The 19,994-nt window shown below is 37.7% G+C and overlaps 1 protein-coding gene across 1 annotated transcript in view; it reads left to right on the forward strand.

Moving 5' to 3' along the window:
* Positions 1-19,994, forward strand: part of DMXL1 (Dmx like 1) — a 142,879-nt gene that overhangs the window by 11,516 nt on the left and 111,369 nt on the right. Inside the window, 4 exon segments of the mRNA XM_060171294.1 lie at positions 10,819-10,944; positions 15,581-15,652; positions 16,712-16,790; positions 19,005-19,137. Coding sequence (XP_060027277.1) covers positions 10,819-10,944; positions 15,581-15,652; positions 16,712-16,790; positions 19,005-19,137 — 410 coding nt within the window.

Here is a 19,994-nt window from a genome sequence, read left to right on the forward strand (position 1 = left end):
TTGTGCTTCGTGCCCTGTGCAATTAACCCACTGTGCTACTACCTGGCATCCTAGTTTTATTTTTTTAAATAAAATTTTTATTAGTGATTTAATCTGGACTTACAAAATTATGAGACACAGAGGTATTATTTTCTCACCTTTCCCACTGAAAGTTCTGTGTCCCCATTGCCTCCACTGAAAACTGCAGTAATCCTATCACTATCAACAGATTATGTTGGATATTATTTCTATAACTTTATATTTATATAAATTTGCCCATTTTTTCTATATTCCTGCCTTCCCTTCCTTTCTATGTCATAGCTACACTTACTGCTACTTGTGAGTGTCCTTCCTTTTTTTTTCTTCTCTCTCAGAGCCTTGAGGTCTTGATGGAGTTGGAGTTCAGAGCCTTCTGGTCATCTTCCCCTAGCACATCTCTCCATCTTGGGCTATGGACCAGCATTATTTTGGGGGTGCAGAAGGTTGGTGTTCTGGCTTCTGTAGTTGCTTCTCCCCTAGACATGTGCATTGACAAACCAATCCATACCAGCCTATTTCTTTCTTTCTCTAGTGGGGTAGGGCTCTGAGAGGTGAGGTGCCAGGGCACATTGATAAGGTCATCTGCCCAGAGAAGTCAGGATAGAATTATGATAGCATCTGCAACTTGGTGGCTGAAAGGTGGCAAGATAGAAAGCAGGACAAAACGATTAATGAATAGGAACCAGAAAGTAGGAATAGGGCTGATGAGAAGAAGGATCTTAGGGTGGAAAGAAGCTAGGATTACATATATTCCTAGGGGCCCATGGCTTTAGTAATTTTTGTTTGAGCTTGATAGCTGACATGCAAGTGGACTAAAAACACTGGGAAGATGTAGTCAGAGTTGAGAATTGGGCTAAAAAGCTGGATTAGGGCAGGAAGTAGCTCCCAAACTTGAAGAAAGAATATAAATTCTTGTAGTTTTCTTAGCTAATTTTGTTATCAGGTTTTGGAAGAGTTGGAGAAGGATTGATATTAATTCTTTAAATACTTGTCACAATTCTGTGATGCCAATTGTGCAGTCTCTTTATGTTAGTTTTCTTATTTGTAGAATGGGATAATTTTAGTTAATAACTGATGTGATTTGTTATCAGGATTTAATTAAAAAGCACCGAGCTGGGCTGTGCAGTGATGCGCCTGGTAAGTACACACCTCATCACATTCAAGGACTTGAGTTCAAGCCCCTGGTCCTCATCTGTAGGGAGAAGCTTCACAAGCAGTGAAACAGGTCTGCAGGCGTCTCTCTTTATCTTTCCCACTCTCCGCTACCACTTACAGTAGGGGATTTAGTCAGGGTCAGGTATTGCATTTAGTTTTCATGTGCATGTTATTATGTACATTTAGCTAGACATGTCGTTTTTCTTTTTCTTTTTTTTTAATTTGCTTTTTTTCCCCTTTGTTGCCCTTGTTATTTTGTTGTTGTTGTAGTAGTAGTTGTTATTGATGTCGTTGTTGTTGTACAGGAAATGGAAAAGGGAAAGGGAAGACAGAGAGGGGGAGAGAAAGATAGACACCTACAGACCTGCTTCACAGTCTGTGAAGCAATTCCCCTGTTGGTGGGGAGCCAGGGGTTGGAACCGGGACCCTTATGCTGGTCCTTGCGTGCTTTGCACCACATGCGCTTAACCCACTGCTCTACCTCCCAACCCCCGACATGGTGTTTTCTTTCTCTATTCTGTATTCATTTTGACATTGCTATTTGAAGAAAACATATCATCCTCTTTTTCTGACTTGCATTTACCTTATGTTTCTTCTTGTGTAGATGAGAGTTGTGCATCCCTGGCCACAGTTTTGTGTAGATGATGTATCTTCCATTCATTCGGTGTCACATTTGGAGGGTATATGATATCTATCTTTCTTTTTTTTTTTTCCTTAATTTTTGTTTATAAAAGGAAACACTGACAAAACCATAGGATAAGAGGGGTACAACTCCACACAATTCCCACCACCAGAACTCTGTATCCCATCCCCTCCCCTGATAGCTTCCCTATTCTTTATCCCTCTGGGAGTATGGACCCTGGGTTATTATGGGGTGCAGAAGGTGGAAGGTCTGGCTTCTGTAATTGCTTCAGTGCTGAACATGGGCATTGGCAGGTTGATCTGATATCTATCTTTCTAATAGTAATGATGTTATTTTTTAAATACAGTGCTAGGGAATGACCCAGAACATTGCACATATGTAGTATTGTGCAATATTGCTGCCTTCCCAGCCCAACTTTTTAAACATCCTTTATCTCTAGAGAAAGAAAGAGGACAGAGAGGTGTTATATACAGCAAGGTGTGTACTCCACCCATAGAGACACCTTCTGGTCTCTAGTGACATTTTTTTATTTGCCCCTGCCCCCACCCCCAAAGTTAATAAGCAGCTTGTGAGAGATACTTTTAAGACCATTATTATCCTCATGAGAGTTTTCTCCAGGTAGAGTGCACACATTAGCATGCTTGAGGACCCAGGTTCAAGCTGAGTAAAACACATGGGAAGCTTCACTAGTGGCAGAGTGTTATTGCAATCTCTCCCTCTCTCTCTTTATATATATATATATATATATACACACACACACACACACACACACACACACACACACACACACACACGTCTCCCACTGTCTATCTAGGTTTAAAAAAAAAAAAAGACTGTGGAGTCCTGAGTCCTAGTGATAATGCTAGTGGTGAAAGACAAACACACAACCCCCCGCCAACAACCAAACAAAGGAAACCCACCAGTCTTCGGGATTGACATCCACCTCTTCACCTCATCTTTCAGCAGTTCAGGTGTTCTAGGCTCATGGTAGCCAGAAGAGCCCCTGTTTCTTTTTCTTTTAGTAGAGAATATTAGAGGCCAATATCAAGACGTTAAGTGATCTCGCTCTTTAGTATTTATTTATGAGAGAGAAGAAGAATCAAGAGCATCACTAGCATATGTGATACCAAGGATTAAACTTGGGACCTCATGTTTGAAATTTCAATGCTTTATCCAGTGTGTCATCTCCCAGGCCTCAGGTGATCTCATTTCTGTTGGCAGATAAATATATCTGTATACATTTAGTATATACATACAAACATATTTACATATGCATATGAAAATATATGTGCTTTAAAAAGCATGATTTTATAATAAAGTTTCCAATTTTGGTTGTTTTGCCTGGCTTTTTCTTTTTTTTTTTTTTTTCTTTCCCCCACCACCATCATTGTTATTTCTGGAGCTTGGTTCCTGCATGCTGACTCTATTTCTCCTGTTGGCTATTTTTTCTCCCTTCCTTTCATATGATAGAACAGAGAGAAAGTAAAAGAGGAAGGGGAGATAGAGAGAGGGAAAGAAAGAGAGATAATTGCAGCACTGTTTCACAGCTTGTGAAGCTTCCCTCCATAGGTGGGGACTAGGAAATCAAACCCTGGCCTTTGTGTATGATGATGTGTGTGCTCTACTGTTGAGTGTGCCACTACCTGACCCCGGTTGTGTTTTTCTTACACAGAGAGAACCTGGACTCTTTTGCTCAATACTATAACACTTCTAAAATAGTATTGGAATTGCATTGTTTATTCAGTGTCATAAAGAGACAAATAGAAAGAGTTTGGGATTTGTTTATCTCCACCTCATCTGAGAGATAATAGAAAGTTGTCCCTGTTTTCTGATAGAGACTTCCTGAAAACCTTCTAAATGTTTTAAGTGGTAATAATACTGGTCACAGAGGGCTCTGAACTCCAATTCCATCAGGACCCAGAGGGAGAAGGGGAAAAAAAGGAAGGACATTTGGAAGTAGTAATAGGGGTAGTTGTGACTTAGAAAGGAAGAGAAGGCAGGACCTTGGAAAAATGGAAGCAACTCAGATGTCTTAACATCAGGTGAGCAGCTAAAAAAAACTGGTATGTATACAGTATGGAATATTACTGAGTTGTTAAAAATGATGAAACCATCTCCTTCGCATCCTCTTGGGTTGAATTTGAGAATATCATGTTGAGTGAGATAAGCCAAAAGGAGAAGGATGAATACCAAATGATCTCACTTATTAGAGTGACTTAACAAATAGGGGCAGGGAGAGAGAACACAAAATGAAATATAGACTGGTCATAGTGTATTGTACTAAAACAGAGGACTCCTGGGAGGCAGGGAGAGAGAGCAGAGGAATAAAACTTTGGAGGACTGGTACATAGTAAAACTGTACACATATGTCAGTGACTACAATATAAAACTTTAATCTCCCACAATAAAAAAGGGCAAAAAAATATATATATATGTATATACTGATAGATAGTTACAGAAATAATAGTCATACTCTTTTTGTGACCTTGAGAGAACTTCAGTTTCCAATGGAGGGAATGGGGACACAGAACTCTGCTTGTGGGACAGTATGGAATAATACCCCTGTTATCTCATCATTTTTGTAAATCAATATACAGTTACACAAAAAAATACTGGTAGCATCTTTTGTCCTAGTGAGGATACTCTGGGTAGGTTCCTAGTTAGCTCTGGATAGGGACTCATCACCAGATAGACCAAACCACAGTTAGCAGCTTGGAACTTCTAGGCCCATCTTTCATCCTCTGGAGTGGAGAGAGGAGCAGGAAATGGAGCCAGTGATTGACTGTGCTTCTCTGAGGAAGCTTCCATGAAATCCCAGTAGTTTATTTAATCTCATAAAAAATATTTCATACTGTACCTACTTTATCAACTAAGCTATCATAGTTGGTCATGTCTCTTTATCTACCTTTTCATCTGTTGCTATTATAGTCATTTATTTATTTATTTATTTATTGTCTCCAGGGTTATCACTGGGGTTCGGTACTAACTACAGTACAAATCCACTGTTCCTGGCAGCCATTTTTTCCATTTTATTGGCTAGGGTAGAAATTGAGAGAGGAGGGGGAGATAGAAAGGGAGAGAAAAAGATAGACCCGCAGACCTGCTTCACCACTCATGAAACTTCCCCTCTGCAGGTGTGGAACTGAGGTGCGGGTCCTTGCACTTCATACTATGTGGATTTAACCAGGTGCGCCACTGCCTGACCCCTAATCTTTTATTATTGCCACCAGAGTTATCACTGGGGCTTGGTGCCTGCCCTACAGATCCATCACTCACGGTGGCCGTTTTCTCCTTTTTTTAATTTTTAATTTTTTATTTGTTTCTGTTTTACTTGATAGGACAGAAGAGAAATTGAGAAGGAAGGAAGAGTTAAGAGAGGTAGAAAGATAGATACCTGCAGTCCTGCTGCACTTCTAGTGAAGTATTCTCCCTGCAGGTGGGGAGTGGGAGCTTGAACCTGGGTCCTTGCACCTGGTAGATAATGTGGGTGCTTAACCAGGTGCATCACCACCCAGCCCCCTCTATTATAATCTTAATAAACTCGGGCGGGGAGTGGCGGGGGGCACACTGGATAAGCACACACATGACAAAGTGTAAGGATCCAGGTTTGAGCCCCTGCTCTCTACCTGCAGGGGGCCTGCTTCACTGTGGTGAAGCAGGTCTACAGATGTCTTATCTTTCTCTCTCCCTCTGTACCTCCCCCCTTTCTCAATTTCTCTCTGTCCTCTCTAAAAAAAAGGGGGGGAGGCCACCAGCAGTGGTGGATTCATAGTGCTGGCACCAAGCCCCCGAGACAACCCTGGTGGCAATAAAATAATAATAATAATAATAGTAATAATATCAATAAACTGGTAAACATAAGTACTTTGCTGACTTCTTTAAGCTGGTTTTAACAAATAATTAAATTCAAAGGGGAGCAGGTCATGGAAAAAATTGGCCAGCCTGGAGCTTACTACTTGTGATTAATATCTGAAGTTAACATCTGAGACAATCTTGTGGGACTGAGCTCTTAACCTGTCAACTATCTCCAGTTCATAGTACTGGAACTGAGTTAAGCTATAGGATACTCAGTTGGTGTGGTTAAATCCTCACCTACCCACCCACCCACATCTGTTTTTAGAAGTGTTAGGAATATGCTAGTTGTAATAAAGAAGAAACACGAGACTACTGTTTTTTTCCTTTTTACTGCCAGAGATTGGAAAAAAATGCTGATATGCTGTGTTCTTAACTTCCTGCTTTCTTTCCATGTGACTATAATGTTCATTTGAAATGTAGCTCTTCATTCTTTTAAGGAAGAGTTAACTTGAATTATAAACATTAAAAATTTAGCATAACATTTGGAAGGCAGTGACAAAACTTCCCCACTGATTTTTTTTAATTCAGTTTTGAATATGTATGTTATTAGCACATTATTAGGAGTCAGAAGATTGTAAATTAGCGTATTCTCTTCAGGACTAATTTTTTATTTGAGATAATTTTTTAATTTCTCAACTGTATGAATATCTAATACTAATATTGAACAGTAATTTTGTGGGGTTATTCAGAGCTAACACGGACAATATAGGAAAATTTAGAGTCACAAGAGGCCAAGCAGGGTAGTTGACATTTGCATACTTGAGAACCCAGAGACTCCAAGTTCAATCCATAGTATATCACTCTGTTATAAAAATAAGTAAATTAAAAATTTAGAGCCATGATTGACAAAAATATTTGAAACAAAAGTGTGTAAAAACAGATAAATACATTCAGGTATAACAAAAGGCAGGCAAAAAGAGTAGTTAATGGGAACTGGAGAAAATTTGCTTAAAAAGAAGGAAATCTGGGAGTCGGGCTGTAGCACAGCGGGTTAAGCGCAGGTGGCGCAAAGCACAAGGACCGGCATAAGGATCCCGGTTCGAACCCCGGCTCCCCACCTGCAGGGGAGTCGCTTCACAGGCGGTGAAGCAGGTCTGCAGGTGTCTGTCTTTCTCTCCTCCTCTCTGTCTTCCCCTCCTCTCTCCATTTCTCTCTGTCCTATCCAACAACGACAACAACAATAATAACTACAACAGTAAAACAACAAGGGCAACAAAAGGGAATAAATAAATAAAATAAATATTAAAAAAAAAAAGAAGGAAATCTGAACTTTAAACATACAAAGTTTGGCACAGTATTTTGGAAAAATAGCATCAGTTTGCATTTTATAAACTTAAAATTGAAGACTAAGTGTCAAAGATATTTAGATAACTTCTTCTTCTTTTAGCGTTTGCCCTTCTTCCGTAGCCAGTCAACAGCGTCAGGTTGAGCCTGATGTAAAGTTTCGAGACCTCCTTTAAATCTGGAGAGGTGGCAGTCGTTGACTATGTGGGTCATAGTCTGTCTGTAGCCGAAGGGGCAGTTCGGGTCGTCTCTGGCTCCCCAGCGATGGAACATAGCGGCGCACTGGCCATGGCCTGTTCGATAGCGATTCAGGAGGGCCCAATCATAACGTGCTGGGTCAAAGCCGGGTTGACGCTTGCAGGGGTCTGTGATGAGGTGTTTGTTCTTTACCTCAGCTGACTGCCAGCTCTGTTTCCAAGAGACTGGAACAGAGAAGTTCAGTGTAGGCGTAGGGGACCAGATTGGGTGACGAGACGTCAAGCGTTGAACAGGGTGGGCGAAGATATCCACGTATATTGGCAGGTCGGGTCGAGCGTAGACATGGGAAATGAACTTAGATGATGCCGCATCCCGATGAATATCTGGTAGGGCGATGTTGCTAAGAACTGGCAGCCATGGAACCGGGGTGGAACGGATGGTTCCAGAAATTATCCTCATGGAGGAATATAATTTGGAATCGACCAAGTGGACATGGGGGCTACGGAACCATACTGGGGCACAGTATTCTGCAGTGGAATAGCATAATGCCAGAGATGATGATTGTAGTGTAGAAGCGCTCGCGCCCCATGAGGAGCTGGCCAGTCTTGCAATGATGTTATTCCTCACGCCCACCTTTGCTGCAGTTTTTATGAGATGTTTGTGAAATGACAGAGTGCGATCGAGAGTAACGCCAAGATAGACTGGCTGGGCTTCATGCCGGATTCTCGTATCGCCAAGCTGCACATTAAGTTCACGCGAGGCCGAGGCATGGTGTAGATGGAAAACAGATGATACTGTTTTTGCAGTGCTAGGGATTAGTCGCCATTTTTTACAGTAATCAGATATCAGAGACATGTCTTTTGTGAGTGTTTCCTCGAGGATATCGAACTTTGATGCCTGAGTTGCACAGCAGATGTCATCGGCGTAGATGAACTTCCTTGAAGAAGTTAGATAACTGTGAGTGAATGTTGTACATATAGTAACTACATTTTTGAAATTTTGCCTTGCTGTTAGTCTTAGGACAAGTCTCATGATCTTATTGTTGGTATTTATATATGAATGATTAAACTGTCATGAGGTTTTTGTTTTTTTTTTTCTTCCCTGAAACAGTTATTTCCATAATGTGGCACAGAGGGAACCAACTGATGATTTCTAATACCTTTTAGGAAAATTCCAGGCAAGTTTAGTGGTGCTATGGGAATAGTACTGCACCAGGAATCAGGAGATCAGGGTTCTCAAACCCACCCTGCCACTAAGAAACCTGTGTGGAGCCTGGATAGATAGTATAATGGCTATGCAAAGAAACTCTCATGCCCGAGGCTTCAGGGTTCAATCCCCTAGACCACCATAAGCCAGAGCTGATCAGTACTCTGGGGGAAAAAAAAAAAAAGAAAAAAGAAGCCTATGTGGAATAGGAGTGGGTATTTCTGTGTTCTCTTCCTTTCTGTGATGTTTTTGGTAGCTTACAGACAACCATTTTGGCTTTGATAGGAATTAAAACAATAAAATATATACTAAGTATGATTTTAAAATTTAGTATCAAAGTGATGAAATAAAGAATTGTTAAAATTTGGAACTTAATCAGGATGTAAAAACAGTTTGATAGTTTCTTTATTGTTGGTAACATACTGAATGTTGGTTGATAATACATGGATTTTAGAACTTTCTCGTACTCTTGTGTGATCTAAGAAGGGAGGGTAAAGAACACAAAAGGAATTCTAATGGGAAGACTTCTGCTAATCATAAAATTTAAAAAAAGATCTAGAAATGTTTCCAAAAAAGTTTCAAAGTGTGTATACCATTTCATTTATTTGCTTGGTGATTGTTTTGTGAAATTACATTATTTCATTTATTCCATACGTAGTTGTAAATCAGGCCCTTCAGCTAGGAAGCTAGTCTAGTTACTCAAACAGGATAATCCTAAACTCTACTTTTTCTCACTTACTGACCTTCTGTTGGGATGTCAGATAAGTCATGCCTTATTTTAGCTATGCTTTTCTATGAAAAAAAATCATCATGACTTTTCTGACAGTCCAATATTTAAGGGAAATGAATAATAAACATGAAAAGTCATGATGAAAAATATATAGTAATATGCTGACAAGTAATGAGAGAAAAAGAATGGTTGGAAACCTGAATTATGAAAAGAAGTTAATTAGACAGTGGCTGGGCAGACACTCTCAGTTAAATCTGCTCAGGAAAAAAGAAAGCACTAATGAAATAAGAGCCAGATGAGCTGAAAGAGGCAAAGAGGTGTTTGGAGAATTGGAAAAATTTATTTAAAGTATTAATCATGGTAAAGTATTAAAATTTAATTCAAAGTGTCATGGAGGAACTGTTGAAGGGTTTAAGCAGGGAAAAATCACTTGTAACAATTTTTTGCACACTTAGAAAATATACTAGTGACCTAACTGTATCTTAAACTTTGTGAAAACTGTGTTGGTTCTCAGACAGAAGGAGGTAGGCACAGGAACTTGGGCAATTGAGTAGGGTGGGCTCTAGATACACACACACACACACACACACACACACACACACACACACACACACACGTGTGAATCTGTACTCCTGAAATCTTAAGATTATGTGAGCCAGTGTTCAACTACTAATACTAACACATTTTTAAATATTTTATTTGTTATATTTATTTGTGAGAAATGATAGGGAAGAGAGAGAACCAAACATCACTCTGGTAAATGTGCTGCCGGGGATTGAACTCAGGACCTCATGCTTGAGTCTAGTGCCCTGCACCACCTCCTGGACCACACAATACTAACAAATTTAAAAGACTTAAAGGTCCCATTTGGTTTTGAGAGAGTGTGAATTAGAAAGAGGAATGGAAGCAGTTAGACTATTAATAGCAGTACAGGAAAAAGCTAGTGGTGATTAGACAAAGGTGTTACCATTCAGTGAAGATGATGGTGGTGAACAGAATTTGATGTACTTTTTGCAAACTGGACTGCTGGACTTTCCTAATGGGAAAATGCATAGGGGAGCTAGGGGGAAATTATTATTATTTAAATTTTATTGGAGGGTTAATGGCTTATGGTATAGTCTTGCAGCCTCTCATCTCCCCTCGATAGGAGGCAAAGCAGGATCTCAATGTCCCTTCATCCTGTCCCTTTCTCTCCTACCTCAGAGTCCTTGGATTTGGTACAAGACACCACACCCAGTCTGTTTCACCTTTTGTTTTCCCTTACTGTTCCTTGTTCTTAAGTTTCATTTATAAGTGAGATCATTCACTATTGATTTTTGTCTTTCTGCCTTGTCTCACTCAGCATGCTGCTTTATATGTCATTCATCGATCAGGGGAATTATTTTTAAGTACATAGATTTTTTGTTTGTTTGTTTGTTTTATTGACCATCACTGGGGCTCCACTGTTGAGGTATTTTATTTTATTTTATTTTAGATATTAGTAGAAAGAGACAGAGGTAGAAAGACAAGACAGTGCTGAAGCTGTCAGCGTGGTAGGGTGGGGCTCCTGCCAGGGTTGTGCCCATGGCAAAGCAAGCACATTACCCAGGTGAGCTATCTTGACAAACCTACATTTTTTAAAAAAGAATGAGATTAATTTGTTAAAACAATATATAATGTCATCATTCCTTTATGATAGTTTTTGAGTTTTATCACTTTTATTCTCTTTTGTGTTTTTTTTTTCTTTTAGGCTTATGCATCTGGATGTGATATTGTAATACTGGGAAGTGATTTTGAAAGGTTACAAATAATCCCAGGAGCTAAGCATGGAAATATTCAAGTGGGATGTGTGGACTGTTCAATGCAACAAGGCAAGGTTTGTAATTTTACAGAAGTAATCTTTTTACCTCAAGTTTAATTTTAGTCAAAATTGTCTCTAAAGTATGTATTTCCTATTGAATTAGAGGCTGATTTTGTTTTAAGTACAAATGTGTCTAAATATTTGGGCTCATAAAGTGGGTATCAAAGAACAAAATTCCTGATTCTCTTAGATGTAGTCTAGAAATTGTCAGGAATCCTATTGTCATATAATTTTTGAGATATAGCATAATGTTTTTGGTGAATTGACCAAGATGTATTTGATTGGGCTGAGGGAATGGCAAAAAAAAATTATAAATAAGTCCGTGAAGAGAATTCATTTGTTAGTCTTTGCAAATTGATATTTTCTTAAAACTACTACATAAACTTTATATAAAAATGAAGATCAACTTCTAAACTAAAATCTATAACAAATTTATGTGGACTTATATTTGTATATAAAAAGTATAAGGGGGGGCTAGGTGGTTGGTTGTACACTGGGATAAGCGCAAAGACCCATGCAAAGGTCCCTGTTCAAGCCCCCAACTCACCACCTGCAGGGTGAAACATGTCTGCAGGTGTCTGTCTTTCTCTCTCCCTCTCTATCTTCCCCTCATCTCTCAATTTATCTCTGTCCTATCCAAATAAAAAAAAAATCGAAGTAATGGCCACCAGGAGCAGTGGAGTCATAGTTCTGGCATTGAGTCTCAGCAATAACCCTGGAGGTGGAAAAAAAAAGTATGAGTAATCTTGAAAATTAAAAATAGCAACAATAACAATAAGATAAAACATATGATTACATGCCAGATTAAATATAATTCTATATAGAACCTGAATTGGGAGGGTTATAAGTAGTAAACATATATAGCTAATAATAGTATATTGGCATAACTAGGCTAGGTATAGTGGTATCTAGACTGAGCTGAAGTATGCAAATATATTTATTGTTTTAACTAGATACTTATATTGCTTTATGATTTCACTATATCATTTGGTGTGTGGAATCAAAATAGACCCAACTGCTCAGTTTGTAAATGTAGTTATTTCTAATAATCCTGCTCTTCTGAAAACTTTTTGGATACTGAATTTCTACACTTACAATCTTTACTTTTGTTGTCATTGTTGCATTACTGTTCTTTTTGTTTGTTTCTGTTGTTTCTGTTACTCTTTGTCCTTTCCCTTAGTATTGTTAAAAGTGTCTCTTTGTAGTTCATGCCTCTTATAATCACTGCATGACTTTCCCCATGGAATGCCAAAAATCCTTGAGGCTTTTTTTTCTCTTTTCATGTTTGTTTGATCTTCTGGTCCCGTGGTTCTGTAAGCTTCTTTATTGTATAAATCTCACTTACACCAGTTAGGCTCACATAGAGCTGACTAGTGTTGGAAATTTAATTATAATAATTTCCATTGAGAGCTCTCTTTTCATTATTAGCTAGATTGTGCAATAGTCCAAGCTAGAATAAAGAAGCCATAATGTTTTTTGATTTAATTTTTGAAGTTTTATTTATTGATTGGATAGAGACAGATCAAAATCTAGATGGCGAGAGGAGGTAAAGAGGAGGAAAGACACATGTACTGTTTGCCTCACCACTTATGAAGCTTCCCTGCAGGTGGGAGCTAGGAGCTTGTACCTGGGTGTTTACTCATATTACTTGTACGCTCACTCAACCAGGTATGCCACTGCCTGGCCCCCAAGGTCATACGATTTTACTGGCATTTTAATAAAGGACAAATGTCTTTTGTCTCACATATTTGTACAAAGGATTCCCTGAGGTATCAGGAAAAATTACAGGTTATATTACCTGGAAACTTTACCTTTTAGAAAGGTATTGGTACTTAACCCCATATACAGCAGTATTTTATCATTACTTTATATATGCTACTAGAATTCACCTTTTTTTCTCTTTTGTTTAAATGCCTTAGTTCCTTGTTATGGCTATGAGGTCTGATATAACCTGACTCAAATCTGGGTTTTGGGCTTCATGTCTGTTTTTCTGTTAAATGAAGCACTTCTGTTCTAACAGGCCGTCAAATCCAAATGTATGCATTATCTCTTTTCATCCTTACAACTTTATTTATACTATGCTCTATTTCCCCCCCCCCCCCCTTTTAACCAAAGCAGAGCTCTGGCTTATGGGGATGTGGTGGATTGAACCTGGGACTTTGGAACCTCAGGCATGAGAGTCTCTTTGTATAACCATTATGCTGTCTACCCCTACCGCCCTGGTTTTTAAAACAACAACAACAAAACAGAAAATCACTGTTCTTTGAAATCCTACCTACACTTAAAGGTCCAAACTAAATACTCGCCCAGATCAACTTTAAAAATACTTTAAAATACCCATTGAATTTTTTTTCCTCACCATACGTGCATTATATTCTCTCCCCCCCATTTTTTGTTGCCTTTGTTGTTGCCATTATTGTTTACATTGATGTTATTGTTGTTGGATAGCACAGAGAGAAATTGAGAGAAGAGGGGAGACAGAGAGGGGGAGAGAAAGATAGACACCTGCAGACCTGCTTCACTGCCTGTGCAGCGACTCCCCTGCAGGTGGGGAGCTGGGGCTGGAACCAGGATCCTTGAGCCGGTCCTTACGCTTTGTGCTGCACCACGTGCCCTTAACCGGCTGCACTACTGCCCAACCCCCTGTGCATTATATTCTCATTTTATACACTTTTCATTAGCTTATGTTCTTATTTTTGTTGCTGATTCACCTCATCTGTTCATCTGTGTTCTTTCTGCTATCTGGTATTTTAATGTTCTTCATTTGTGGAAAGTAGCTCCTTGCCGGAGCTCCTCTGTCATTGTTACTTTTAAATTATTATTATTTATTAGAGAATAGCTCAGTTCTAGCTTGTGGTGGTGTTTGGGATTGAACCTAGGACATTTGGTATCTCAAGCATGAAAGCCTTTTTGTATAACCATTATGCTATATCCTCCTTGCCCTAAAGTAGCTGCTTTGTAAAAGAGAGCTAAGAAGCATTAGGCTCCATTAATTTATAGGATAAAACTTATAGGCACTTAAGTAAAATGAAATATTGGAAAAGATACTCTTTGGGGAGTTCACGAAAGATTAGACCTAAGTTCTATTAGGAAAGCTTTCGAAGGAGGGTATGGGATATAGAACTCTGGTAGTGGGAATACTGTGGAATTGTACCCCTCTTATCATATGACCTTGTTGATATTTTTTTATAAATAAAAAAACTTAATAAAAACATTTATTAATTTATTTATAGCCTTCAGGGTTATCTTTGGGGCTCAGTGCCTGCACTATGAATCCACTGCTCCTGGTGGCCATTTTTTCCATTTTATTTGACAGGACAGAGAGAAATTGAGAGAGGAGGGGAAGATAGAGGGTGAGACCTGCTTCACTGCTTGTGAAGTGTCCTCCCTGTAGGTAGGAATGAGGGTCTTTGCACTTAGTACTGTGTACACTTAACTGGGTGTGCCACTGCCAGGCCCCTATATATTTATATTTATATAATATATGAAACTTTGAATTTTGAGGACATACAGCTTAAAAACTGGTGTTTAGATTATGCTAATTTCCATACATGATAGGGCATAAACCAATACATTTTTTATGTGAGGAAGATTAATATTTATTCTCTATTTTATATATAATATGTACTGGATGTTTTACAAAAATAATTTCAGTCCTCAAAATAATTATAATAGGAGATAGTATTATACATACTACAAATAACAGAAATTAAGGTTCAGAGAAAATAACTTGCTAAGTATACAATAAGTAGCACTACTAGGAACCAAAGCTGGCATTCTTTTATTATTATTATTTTTTTTATTTATAAAAAGGAAACACTGACAAAACCATAGGATAAGAGGGGTACAACTCCACACAGTTCCCACCACCAGAACTCTGTATCACATGCCCTCTCCTGATAGTTTCCTATTCTTTATCGCTCTGGGAGTATGGACCCAGGGTCATTATGGATGCAGAAGGTGGACGGTCTGGCTTCTGTAATTGCTTCCCCACTGAACATGGGCCTTGGCTGGCTGATCCATACTACCAGCCTGCCTCTCTCTTTCCTTAGTAGGGAAGGGGTCTGGGGAAGTGGGACTCCAGAACACATTGGTGGGGTTGTCTGCCCAGGGAAGTCAGGTTGGCATCATGTTAGCATCTGGAACTTGGTGGCTAAAAAAAGACTTAATATATAGAGCCAGACAAATTTTTGACTAATTAATAATGAGATTATTAATTGATTATTAATAATTATTAATAATAAATAAGACCATAGGATAAGAGGGGTACAATTCTACACAGTTCCCATCACCAGAGTTCCGTATCCCATCCCTGCATTGGAATCTTTCCTGTTCTTTGTCTCTCTGGGAGCATGGACCCAGGATCATATGAGGTGCAGAGGGTGGGAGGTCTGGCTTCTATAACTGCTTTTCCACTAGACATGGGTGTTGGCAGGTCAATCCATGCTACCAGCTTGTTTCTATCTTTCCCTAGTGGAGTAGGAGTCTGGGGAGGTAGAGGTCCAGAGCATATCAGTGAGATCATCTGGCTGACATATATCAGGGAGTGAAGCTGCGTGTGGGCATATACTAAATTATACTGTTCTTTTATTCTTTTGTTTCATAAATAAGTTAACATATCTATAAGTTTTCTCTTTTTTCTTTTTAAAAGATTGCAGCATCCTATGGAAATGTTATCTCTGTTTTTGAACCAATCAACCTACCAAAGCAAAAGAAAAACTTGGTCAGTAATTTCTCATTTTTAATCAATTAATATCTCTTTAAACATACTTTATACATACATATATAAATATATATGTAGATATAGATATATGTACTAAATGCCACTTCCATATTAAACATGTTTTAATTTCTCATTAAAATAAAACTTGTAATGATGAATTATCTTTAAATGCTTAAGTTTTTGTTTCTGTCAATTTGTAATAAATATTTCAAGAGTTAACATCTTTAGGTTTCGCAGTTATCTTATTGTTGGTGGCAGATAACACTGTCCACTCACTTGGCACTTAAATATTTCTTATCTTGTTTATACAGTTTTTTGTTTGTTTGTTTTTGTTTTTACCAGGACACTGTTCAGTTCTGGCTTATGGTGGTGCGGGGATTGAACCAGGGATGTTGGAGCCTCAGGCATGAGAGTCTGTTTACATAACCATTATGCTATCTACTCTCTGCCCCAGTTTTTCTACCTTTCTTTATGTATATTCTTTTAAAAGTTACATATTTTGTTACAGTCTTAGCATTCATCTAGGACTTACTGCTCTGTTTTATGTATCATGTAATGTTAGTGTTAACAGGTAGTAAGGTTTTTTATTTTGTTTTGTTTATAAAGAAGCTATATTTAGAGACAGTTTTGAAAGCTGTTTAAAATAGTGGTTTAGAAATATTCAGGTTGGGGAGTCGGGCTGTAGTGCAGCGGGTTAAGCGCAGATGGCGCAAAGCACAAAGACCGGCATAAGGATCCTGGTTCGAACCCCGGCTCCCCACCTGCAGGGGAGTTGCTTCACAGGCGGTGAAGCAGGTCTGCAGGTGTCTATCTTTCTCTCCTCCTCTGTCTTCCCCTCCCTCTCTCCGTTTCTCTCTGTCCTATCCAACAACGACAACAACAATAATAACTACAACAATAAAACAACAAGGGCAACAAAAGGGAATAAATAAAATAAATATATAAAAAAAGAAATGTTCAGGTTATATAGTAGGTATCTTGGTAATAGGTATGATTGTATATATACATTTGATAGTAAAGATGCTAATAAAAAGTGCTGGTTTTTTTTTTTAATTTTAGGAATTATATAGTCAATGGCAGAAAAGTGGCCAGTTTTTCTTGGATTCAATAGCACACAACATAACGTGGGATCCTGTAGGTAAGAAAACAGTTAGGGTTGACTAAAATGAAACATCATTTACCAAGGCTATTGCTTTTGTTATTTTTATGTATTTCAGTTCTGCTTTTGTGAGGTTGGGGAACACAATAGTAACTAAAACGGATTGTGATTGCATAGAGCTTGGACTGAAAGAAGACAGCATGTATTGTATATGTGTCTAGCTAGAATAGGAAAGTCTGTTGGTTTGGGAAGGAGACATTAATTCACTCTGAAGAATCAGTGTTTCATAGGAAAGCCTTTAGATAGATTTTTAACAATAAAGATGAGGATTGGTGGAGGAGGGAAAGTAGTGGAAATTAGATGAAATGTGTGTGAAGGTGGTCAAAAAGTACAAATGTAGAGTTCTAAGTAAGTCCCAGGGAAATCCTTTATAATGTGACGACTATAGTTAACATTATTTTAAAATTTCCAGGTGATTAGGTCTTATAGGTTTTCACTCCAAGAAGTAAATGTGGTAGAGAGTGTTAACTAGACTTATTGTGGCGATTACTGTTCAGTATAGACAAAAATCAAATCAGTCACCATGTTTAATATCTGAAAATAGACATAGTATATTACAGTTTTATCTAAAAAAAAAAAAGGCTTAGGTTTGTTTGAGAAAACTGTGTCTGGTAAACTGAACTGTGGAATAATAACTGTATTTATATGTAATGTTTCATTAGTACTTCCTGGAGTGTTCTTTCAAAACTTTCCACCTCGTTGCTTCTATTTATGTAGTTTCATTTAACTAACTTGTTAGATGCATTGCATGTATTATAACGTCAAACAAATTTCTGATTTAATAGATGAGAAAATTAAGTAAGATTCAAGTGACTATTTAAATCACTTGAGAGACATAAAGGTTTCTGATCTAAATAAAGTCTTGTGTTTTGCCACAGACTTACTTTCCTTTTGAAATAAGATGATAAGTCTGTGTTTTGCCACAGACTTACTTTCCTTTTGAAATAAGATGATATTTCCAAAGAGGTATATGTGTATAGTCCTTATTTGTCTTGATGAATACCTTATTTATTATCAGCTTCTTGGTCAGATTTGTGTTTCCTTCATTATTTTCTTTCTTTGCATTATAACAACCTCTATTATCCTTGAAACCTTTTGTATTCCTGTTGTTGTTGTTTTAATTGGAATCAAGTTAGTTTCAAGAAAATTCATTTTGAAGTGATTTATAAATTCTTTTATCCATAACATTTTTTATTATTTCCTATCTTTATCACTGAAGTCATTTAATCAGTTTTACCTGTTTCTTATGTTTTCCATAATTTCTAGTGTTATTTTCTTGAAAAAGAATTCTACCCTTCTTTGTGTACTGGAACATTTGAAAGTATGATAAAAATTTATGGATTATATCTCTAGAAAATCCATACACTAGTAACTTTTACATTTTTTTTTAAGCAGAGGTAAGTTTACAAGCCTCCTCAAGTCCATCTGATAATATGTCATAATATGACCCCAGTTGAGACTCCATGTTCTAAAATAGATCAAAATACATAAATCCATTCTAAAACTTTTTAACTCAATACCTGTGACTAAGTTTAAACTCCTAATAACCTTCAAAAATGGTTTACTATTTGGCAATCTTATTTTTCTAGCTCTGCTATGCACTTTATTCCTTACACATGGGTTATGAAGCATTCTTGGGAATATATTTGAACTCACATTCCTCCATGCATTTCTCTACTAGAATATGAACCCATCATGTAAAAGGACAATTCGATTTGTCATTGAGCCCCGGTACCTAGCACAATGCTTGTTACATAGATGCTCATTAAAGAACTTGTTGAATGAGCGATTTTGAAATTCCCTTTTCTCCCAAGTTGCTTTAATAGAATTAAATTGCAGCTTTACTGTGGCTAGGGAGATAGCATAATGATTAGGCTCCTAACTTCCATATAAACACCCTCCCCCCACCATAACCCAGAACTTACCAGTACTTTGGTAAAAAACAATTTAATTAAAATATAGCCTTACTCTTTCTTCCACCAAATCTCTTTTTGTGATTTGGCTATTTAAGTCAAATAATGTGTTAGTGGACAACTTAAAAGATTTATCATATTTTTATATCATTATGTGAAAATGTTCAATGTTTAACTTAATGTAGTTATTAAATTCCTAAATAATAAATGTTGAATAGTATATATACTTGTATGGTGTATGTGTATATTTATTTACTTTTTTCTTGTCTCATTTTTTTAGGCAACCGTCTTTTAACTGGTTCTAACTGCTTGCAACTTTGGTCCAATACGAACTTGGAAAAACCAGCTGAAGATGAAAATCTAGATAAATCCAGTCTTAATTTTGGGGATTGGAGATGCATTTGGCATTGCAAGTAAGCGAATGATTAAGGAATCAAACTGGTGGACCTGCTCTATGTGGTTATATTATACTCCAAATGCATTTTGTTTTGTGAAATCATACTAATTTGGGAGATGAGCTGTGGTGTACTCACTTTAGTAGTGAAGCAAATCTGCAGGTGTCTGTCTGTCTCTATCTGTCTCCTTCACCCCTCTCAATTTCTCTGTCCTGTCTAATTAAAAAAAAAAAAATGGAAAAATGGATGCCAAAAGTGGTGAATTTGTTGTGCAGGCAGCAAGCCCCAGTGATAGAACTCTAGTGGCAATAAAATACCAGTAATAATAAAAATAAAAATCATGCTTTTTTTTTTCTTTAAATTTTGTGATACAACCCTTTCTTTCTTTTTCTCTTGCTTTCTTTCTCTCTTTTTCCTGACCTGTACCAGGACATGAGCCCAAGGACTCACTCCTGCACCAGACTGCTGAACAACTTGCCTGTTCTTTACTTTTTTTTTTTTTTTTTAGCTTTTAGCTTTTTTTTTTTTTTTTAATTTACTTAGTTTCTTTATTTGGAAGATTAATGGTTTACAGTCCAGTCAACAGTAAAACAGTACTTTGTACATGTGTAACACTTCTCAGTTTTCCACATTTCCATTCAACTCCCACTAGGTCCTCCTCTGCCATTGTGTTCCAGGACGTGGACCCTCCCCTCCAACCTTGAGTCTTTTACTTTGGTGCAGTACACCAAACCCAGTACAAGTTCTGCTTTGTGTTTTCTTTTTTCAACTTCCTTTAAAAAAATTAATAGCAATTTAATAATGATTGACAAGATTATGGAACAAGAGGGGGTACAATTCCATACAATCCCACCGCCAGAGTTCTGTATCTCATC

This window comes from Erinaceus europaeus, chromosome 2 (assembly GCF_950295315.1).
Source record: "Erinaceus europaeus chromosome 2, mEriEur2.1, whole genome shotgun sequence".
In the NCBI taxonomy this organism is placed as follows: domain Eukaryota; kingdom Metazoa; phylum Chordata; class Mammalia; order Eulipotyphla; family Erinaceidae; genus Erinaceus; species Erinaceus europaeus.